The sequence below is a fragment of the Sinocyclocheilus grahami genome, unplaced genomic scaffold (genome assembly GCF_001515645.1).
Source record: "Sinocyclocheilus grahami isolate Dianchi unplaced genomic scaffold, SAMN03320097.WGS_v1.1 scaffold31.1, whole genome shotgun sequence".
In the NCBI taxonomy this organism is placed as follows: Eukaryota; Metazoa; Chordata; class Actinopteri; order Cypriniformes; family Cyprinidae; genus Sinocyclocheilus; species Sinocyclocheilus grahami.
The window spans coordinates 4,571,066-4,579,862 of record NW_015505210.1 but is presented as its reverse complement, the minus strand read 5'-3'; the positions used below and the strand labels follow the sequence as shown (position 1 = coordinate 4,579,862).

The following is an 8,797-nucleotide window of genomic DNA, read 5'->3' as shown; positions in this document are numbered from 1 at the left end:
ATACACAGTACACACACATATATTATGTAAACAAAAACTTTTATGTTGGATGCGATTAATCGCTTGACAGCACTATTTCAGATTTTTAAGAAATGCAAGAACAGAATGTAAAAATGAAAACTAGTACCTATGTAAGCAACTTTATCTGTGACCATGTACTTGTTATGGTTGACTCTGGCATAGGGAATCTGTTTCTGTTGAGGGTTGGCAGGCACAGTAAAAATTCTCTATGAAAGGAAAACTGGTTAGTTTTAATTTATTGCAGACATTTTAAGCTTTTTCATTTAGCAAGGACATATTAAACTGATCCGAAAGTGAAAGTTAAGACATCTATGTTACAAATGATGTCTAGTTCAAATAAATGCTGTTCTTCAGAACTTTCTATTCATCAAAAATCCTTGAAACAATGTAATTGTACTGTATTTTTCATCTGATAAATGCAGACTTGGTGGCTTCTTTCAAAAACATTTAAAAAATCTTACCATCCCCAAATCTCAATGAGACTTTGTATGCAACATGCATAAATGCAAGGCAACCTTATCATGGCCTCTGAGGTAATATATCACACAACCCGTCAAATACTTAAAGAGCATCTCTGGTGGCACTCACCACTTGAATGTCCAGCTTGCTCTTGCCCTGTAAGGAAGCTAGCGAGCGGAGGAAAGGGAACATGATGGGGTTGGTATTGTCCCAACAACTGATCAGCAGACGCACACGAACATTACGCTCATAAGCCACGCTCCGCAGCTGGGTATCGATATCTGCCCAGTACCTGCGGGGAATCAGGGAGAGCAAGGGTTAAATGTGATGGGCATTACATAGTTAAACTTTAAAGGTTCAAAATGTGCAATGATCAGACAGCTCCATGTAGACTGAGACCATTACGCTCCTGTGAACTTCTAAGTGATCTATTCTTTATTGCTTCACTTGGACTGGGAGGGCCAAAATGCTAAACAGCAGGGTTATTTTCATTAACTACAGCTAAAATTAAACCATAAATAGTTTTTTTCATCACTTGAAATAAACATTAACTGAATTATTTCAGCTAGTTGGCAAAGCGAAAGTTATCCTTTTCTTTTAGTTTAAATTGAAGTACTAGAATAAAAAAGTACAAAGATAACAACCTAAAAATAATTTTGTAACACTTTATTTTAAGGCGTCCTTGTTACACGTTACGTGTAATTACTATAGTATTAGCACAAAATTATGCATAATTACATGCAATAACCCTAAACCTACAGTAAATACATGCTGTTAATTAATATTACTCAGTACGTAAATGTATAATTACACTGCAACAAGGACACCTTAAAACAAAGTGTAACCAATAACTAAAGCTGAAGTACTAAAATATTTTTTTTTAACTTAATAAAAACTATAGACATACAGAAGAAACTAAAAAAGATAAACCTACAGTAAATACATGCTGTTAATTAATATTACTCAGTACTTAAATGTATAATTACACTGCAACAAGGACACCTTAAAACAAAGTGTAACCAATAACTAAAGCTGAAGTCCTAAAATATTTTTTTTTAACTTAATAAAAACTATAGACATATAGAAGAAACTAAAAAAGACCCCCCCCCCAAACTAGAACTAAACAAAATTAAATCAAATTCAAAATATTAACAATAGTAATAAATATGAACTATAATAGTATATTAATGACACTAAAAACGGTGTATATAATATTCTTTTAGATGCAAGAAATCTTTTTGGGAATGGGGAGGAACTTTTGAGCTTCCTCATGATATGCTAATTAAAATAAATGTTTAAAAAAGCCTATGATAAGCAGATTTCATAATGAAGACAGGTGGCTTTAGGCTGCTTGGTTAAGAATGCATGAAGGAGGAGGACCTTTTGTGGCTGGAGTACTCCATAGTAGGGAGATAGTTCATCACAGCGATGTAGACGAACTGCTGGGCATCAGCAATCACGCTGAGGATAGACTGCAAGTCTGGAGTCCGGCCCTCGGCGCACAGTGAAGGAGGAGAGCTCTGTGAGAGAGAGGAAAACTTCTTCAATAATGCCAAACAAAACTGCAAACAGCTCAGTAAACACCACCACAATAAGGAACAACAAAAGCCACAAAAATTCCACTGGCACTGACAGAAATGCACAGTGTCACATTCAGTTTGGTTTATTCAGTGTTTGCCCGATCGCTCTTACTGATAGATAGACGCTGGCATCGGTCCCATTGAGTGACAGCTGCATGGGTGTGTCCTTGTTGTACAGGGTGGAGTATTTTTTGGGCCAGTGTGCAGGAACGGTCTTGGTCTGATTCAGGTACCAATAAGCCTCGAAGATCTTCCCAAGATCCTTAGCAAGACAGCTGCAGTCATACACAACCGCACCCAACTCCTTCACCTGAGCATACATCAACATACATAGAAATCATACACAATACTACTGAGATCCCATGGAGATGAGAAATATATGGAGTATTGGTGCTATTTCTGTGGTTAAAAGTCTGAATACTTAGAAAGGTATGCATTTATTTGATAAAAATACAGTAAAAACAGTAAATTGTGAAATATTATTACAATTTTAAATAACTGTTTTCTGTATGAATATATTTTAAAATGTAATTTATTCATGTGATGCAAAGCATCACATTCATCATTAAATGCAGAGCACAAATCCTGAGTATGGGCTACCATACTTTGCCACGTCACGTCATTTTCACTTTCACTTTCCTCCAGTCTTCAGTGTCATATGAGTCTTCAGAAATCATTCTAATGTGCTGATTTGCTGCTCAAGAAATTTTTATTATCACAAACACTTGTGCTGCTTAATAGTTTCATGAAAATCGTGATACATTTCGTTTTTTTCAGGATTTGTGATGAATACAATTTTTTTCAAAAACAGCATTTATTTGAAATAGACGTTTTTTTTTGTTACATTATAAATATTTTTAAAGCTTTTATTCAGCAAGGATGCCTTAAATCGATCAAATGTCAATCATTTCTTTAAAAAACACTTATCTATATGAGAGCTGTATGAGTAGGTGAGGAAGCAAAAATTCCTAAACACTGATATCAAACCATGTGGCATTCAAAGGTTATTGGCAATAATCCTTAAAAAAAAGACTGACCTGTGTTAGTGACCTCCAGTCCATATTGGCGCTTCCTATGTAAATGTGCTTCTTATCTACAATCCAGAATTTAGTATGCAGCACACCTGACGTCAGCTCTCGCATATTCACCATCCGCACATCAGCTCCTGCAGAAAGTAAGGCATTCTTTAATATAATGTTTATGTCTGTGCTTATATACGGCGTTATTTTTAAGTTGTCAAGCTGACTAACCAGAATCAGTCAGGAACTTAATGTCATCCATAGGTTTTTTCTCTGATGGTTTATCGACTGCAATTCGGACAGAGACTTTCCCCGAGAGCTGCCCTAGTTCCTGCAGAATCTGCTCACCCTAGAATGAACAGCTCACTTGAGTAAGACGTCACTAACACAGCCTATTATTCGGTGAGAAGTCAGTAAACGTCACATCCAAACCTGATTGGCTGTGGCCTCGTGTGTGTGCGTGTCGTTATTGGTAAGAGTCCAGTAGAAGGAGGCGATGTCCAGACTGGTTTGAGCACCAGATATAAGGTTGAGCCAGGCTTCATATACGGACTGATGAGTGGTTGAGGAGTTAAACACCAGTCCCTCAGGAATACTCTCCACTAAAACCATCCTGTAAATGACACACATGGGCAACAAATCCATAAATGCAGACTTCATTGAAAGAGCAGCTGTGAAACGGCGTGCTATGGTTAACCTCATTTACCAGTGGACCGCTAAAACACTCAAAAACAAAGAAATGTGTGACAGAATGATAAGTGCCCCAAATAAAGTTCCCTAGGTGGGCGTCTACCTGCAGGGATCAGTACAGGTTTCTCTGATTAGAAGATGCTCCTGCTCTCCAGATGATTTTGAGGAGGATGTTGCCATGGGAACAAGCAGGGTTTGGAGTGACAGGAGTATCAACAGTATTGTGGTTAAACAGGTGAGGATGATCAGACACCTGTAATACTAAACACAGAGATGGATACGTTCACAATTCCTGGGCAACGATAGAGATATAAGAGAGAATGTACAGTCACTGGTCATTATTACCAAAACAAACTCTAACAACAGTTATCATTCATATGATGACCATTATCCAGCTCCTTACACAGATACTTATTAAAGCAATAAGCCCCAAGAAGCCATGGTTTACAGTGAATTTATAACAGCTAAGGGGCGTTGTTAAAAAAAAACCCTTAGGTGTTATAAATTCACTGTAAACCACGGCTTCTTGGGGCTTATTGCTTTTATAAAACAGTTATTCCATATACGTAGTATGGTTTCACAAAATAAAACAGAGCAAATAAAGTGTAATGGTATTAATTAAAACATTACATTTACCAGTGGACCACTGAAACACTCAAAAACACAAAGAAATGTGTGACAGAATGATAAGTGACCCAAATAAAGTCCCATAGGTGGGTGTCTACCTGCAGGGATCAGTACAGGTTTCTCTGATTAGAAGGTGCTCCTGCTGTCCAGATGATTTTGAGGAGGAGGAGGAGGAGGAGGAAGAGGAAGATGTTGCCATGGGAACAAGCAGGGTTTGGAGTGACAGGAGTATCAACAGTATTGTGGTTAAACAGGTGAGGATGATCAGACACCTGTAATACTAAACACAGAGATGGATACGTTCACAATTCCTGGGCAACGATAGAGATTTAAGAGAGAATGTACAGTCACTGGTCATTATTACCAAAACAAACTCTAACAACAGTTATCATTCATATGATGGCCATTATCCAGCTCATTACACAGATACTTATTAAAGTAATAAGCCCCAAGAAGCCATGGTTTACAATGAATTTATAACAGCTAAGGGGCGTTGTTAAAAAAAAACCCTTAGGTGTTATAAATTCACTGTAAACCACGGCTTCTTGGGGCTTATTGCTTTTATAAAACAGTTATTCCATATACGTAGTATGGTTTCACAAAATAAAACAGAGCAAATAAAGTGTAATGGTATTAATTAAAACATTATTCTTCCACCAAACAATGTAGTTCCTCAGAAACTGTTGTGCTTGCAACAAAGCAACAGACAGAAATAAACAATGGTGTGTGTTTGTAGAGTAATTTACAACAGCTTCGAACGTGGCTCAGCCAATCAGAATCAACGACCGGAATTATCCGTTTTATAAAAAAATTATTGGACATGTTAAATGATTTGAACTGAAACTATTTTTTATCACGTCAGAAGAAAAAGACCATAGAGTGAAAAATGACGTAACGTGTAACTAACAGTAGTTATACAAATATATGTTGGCACCAAATCTGTTACTGGTTGATATTAGAGATTTCTTTTGATTTATCAGTATCAACACTGGACATACTGTACATCAGCTGATAATGGATATTTAAGTGTCCTAAGATTTTCTGAAATGAGTCACACATTGGCTGTTCATTTCTGTAACTTTTTTAATGAAATCATATAAGACTAATTTCCCTATAGTACTAACAATACAATTATGCAGCTAAATCTTTTGGGATTTTAGATCATTTAGATCTCATTACGTGTAAACGGATCTATTTCACCATCATTTTTATAAGCAAATCTTATTAAAAACCTATACATTTATTTGTATAATTTATACAAGTTAAAACAAAGAAAATATGAGAATGTATCATGGGTTTGATTGCTGGCCATCTGGTGAAAAAAATCGAAATAACTTGACTTCATATCATTTCAAAATCATGTTATGATGCTATCGCTGTGCAAGAACACTAGATTTGAAAATATACATTTGTTTGTTTAGACAATATCCGACTATTATATGTCAAAGTTTGATATATATATTTTTTATAAAAAAGGTGTCATTTTTGAAGTCTGTATAAGAGTGTGTGAATCTTTCACTCTGAATGTTTTACAGTCTCACTGCTTCATTTCCGTGGGTTTATTCAACATTGTGGCTGATACATACATTTTATTCAAGATATATCAGAAAAAATATTTGATACATTTTGTGTGACTTTTTTATAACCACTTAGACTCATCCAATTAAGCTTAATTTGTTGTTTAAACTGTACATGTTTAAAAAAATAAATAAAATGATTGACTTCAGGAGAAAAAAAAACAAAATTGGTTATTAGGGTTAATTATGCATGCTTATTTCTTATGTTTACATGTAGATTACATTTCACGTTCACATTTGCTGTCATCTAAAGTTGATTTTTAAAAACACCAATAAAGTAATAATCTTTAGCTATTTTGTACATTCTGAAGTCACGAGGCCTAAATTCAGTTGTAGCATTTAAAACAGGATCAGGATAGATTGATTTAATACCTTTTGTGAGCCAATGTGTGCTTCTCCTCTGCTTAGCTCCACATCAACCATCTTGATCAAGACACAAAAATAAAAAGTCTTAAGTTTGCACATTAATTTATAAATGAAAACCACCAGATATCTCTTAAACAATAAGTACATTTAAAGAGCGTTGAATAATTACAATCAATTCTAAATTGAAGAAATCAGTAATCATGTATAACACACCTTTTCGTACGGTACATCTGACTTCATTGTGTCGAGGTTCACCAGCACATCAGGAGGAAATACAAATCCTAAAAAATGAAAGATGAGTCAGTCTTGCTGTGGGGAATCTGTGTTTATGTAAGCAACTGGATGGTGAACATTTGCGTGCAATTCATTGTTCTGTCTCCTGTGTCCAGCACTTCTATGGACACAGGCTTTTTGCCAGCTCATTATACCGAAAGAGCCAGACGTCAGCATTAGCGGTTCAGACTGAACAGCCAGTGACTGATATACGAGTCTTGATGAGCTTGGCAAATCTTTCCCCTGCATCTGATTTAAAAGTGGAAGTGTTTATGAAGACGCAAGGAAAATGAAGAAATGTTGATGCTGTGCAGGTTATGAGTCATGAGCACAGGGTCACGTGACTGAGCTTGCGGACAGTAACATGATCTAGTTCTGCGCTTTCAGTAATAGTTTGCGTAATCTTGTTGACAGGAGGAGGAAAAGCAGAAAAAAAACTGATTTAACACACTCATAGTGTACAAATCAATGTGTGAATTGCTTAATTATGTCTAATCAATTTTCATAGTCCATTATAAAGGTTAACCCCATAAACCTAAGACTTTCAAAGGCCCTTAAGTTCAAATCTTTGCTGAAAAGCCTGTTGCACACAATCTGCCTTCTGTCCTTTGCTTCATAGTTCAAACTTTTTTAGCAAATAAAATGCCTTTTAGCATAATTCTAAAAACATCCACCTTCAGCTCGTGGTTCACGAGATTTTTTATAAAGTAAACAGCTTTTATATTGCTAGTAGTACTTCAAGATGAACAATTATTGGACTGAAGTAACTTAGGTTTATTTGACTATCCAAGCTTTTTTTAAAAGCTAAAGTTAAAATATATCAAATATGATCTATCAGGCTTTTGAGGAGTGTTTATATGTGCATCTCTCAATCATCATTGTACTGCATTGCATTATATTTAGCCTCCACAATAAAAACTACAGATATTTGATCATAAAACTAAGCATTTAAAATCATGGGAGATAAAGAGTGACAACTGATATGTATATCCATGTTATTAGATAGATAGATAGATAGATAGATAGATAGGTAGATAGATATTGATTGATTGATTGATTGATTGAGTGAACGTGGTAATCTCTTAATTTGGTGAATAGCTCATGTTAGCAGCAAGAGTTGCCAATATGTAGCCTATGCCAAATAATGAAAAAGTCTATATTGTATTTAAAATTATTAATGTTTTAAGTAAATTAGTCATATTAATTTAAGTTTAAAGAAACACTTTGACTTCTGGACCATAAAAAAAAAAAAGAAAAAAAAAGGAAAGAATGCCCATCGTGGTGGATGGAGTAGGCTAATGACAATCAACAGGGGCAAGTTCAAGCTCAAACCGGTGAGCACCGTTTTGCTACGGTTTCCGGTTTGAACGACATGTTTCCTGGAAACGGTGTGCAAGGGGTTTGAGATGGGTTTTCTCTTGTTTGGTGGGTGTGTCAAACATGTCATTTAGGCCTCCAGCTAACAGGGAACACTCTGAGAATAGCTACCCTTACCAAAAGGTAGTATACTTCAAGTTTATTTTATTAAGTATACTTAAGTAAAGTTCATGTATATTTTTAAGTATCCTTTATGTAGCAAGTATACAAATATCAGTGTACTAGTAGTATACTTGTAAGTGTACTATTTCAATACTCCTCGAGACTAAATTGGCCCACTTTCTAGTATATAAAAGTATACTTTAGTAAACTTTAAGTACACTAGATTACAACAATATTTTTAGCTTGTACTGCAACTATACTAAAAGTGAACTTATAGGTATACTCATAGTTTACTAATTAAATACTTGTAGTAGCATTTTTAGTACACTTTGAAGTATAGTCTCAAGTATATGCAAGTATACTCGTACGTTTTCTTTAAGTGAACTTTACATCATACTTTAAGTATACTACTATGTCCCTATTTAGGTATTAATTTATATATTGTTATATGAATATCTGAACATACAAAACATCAAAAGAAAGAACAGGGTATCTGCTTGTAAACAAAAACATTTTAAAAAGACTATGAATTGGATTCAGAACGATAATCAAAACGTAGATGGAGTCGATCAACACTCCAAAGCTTGACAGTCGTTATTACTCTTAAATGGTCGACATTACGTCAGCGTTACACAGTTTTGATGCTGTTTTATTTCTGATGATCATGTTAGAATACATGTGGAAGCATCTGTTTTTCGTAAGGGTA

At 35.2% G+C, this 8,797-nt stretch overlaps 1 protein-coding gene across 1 annotated transcript in view; it reads right to left on the bottom strand.

The window, feature by feature from the left end:
- Positions 1 to 6,647, bottom strand: part of pld3 (phospholipase D family member 3) — a 14,064-nt gene extending 7,417 nt beyond the window's left edge. The window contains exons 1-10 of the mRNA XM_016261778.1: positions 6,553 to 6,647; positions 6,346 to 6,396; positions 3,873 to 4,030; positions 3,512 to 3,692; positions 3,311 to 3,428; positions 3,098 to 3,225; positions 2,173 to 2,370; positions 1,861 to 2,000; positions 610 to 772; positions 128 to 227 (exon numbers count right to left, since the gene is read on the bottom strand). Of these exons, the coding sequence (XP_016117264.1) occupies positions 128 to 227; positions 610 to 772; positions 1,861 to 2,000; positions 2,173 to 2,370; positions 3,098 to 3,225; positions 3,311 to 3,428; positions 3,512 to 3,692; positions 3,873 to 4,030; positions 6,346 to 6,396; positions 6,553 to 6,579 (1,264 nt within the window). The 5' untranslated portion in view covers positions 6,580 to 6,647. The remainder of the gene's footprint in view (positions 1 to 127; positions 228 to 609; positions 773 to 1,860; positions 2,001 to 2,172; positions 2,371 to 3,097; positions 3,226 to 3,310; positions 3,429 to 3,511; positions 3,693 to 3,872; positions 4,031 to 6,345; positions 6,397 to 6,552) is intronic.
- Between the last annotated feature and the right edge of the window lie 2,150 nt (positions 6,648 to 8,797).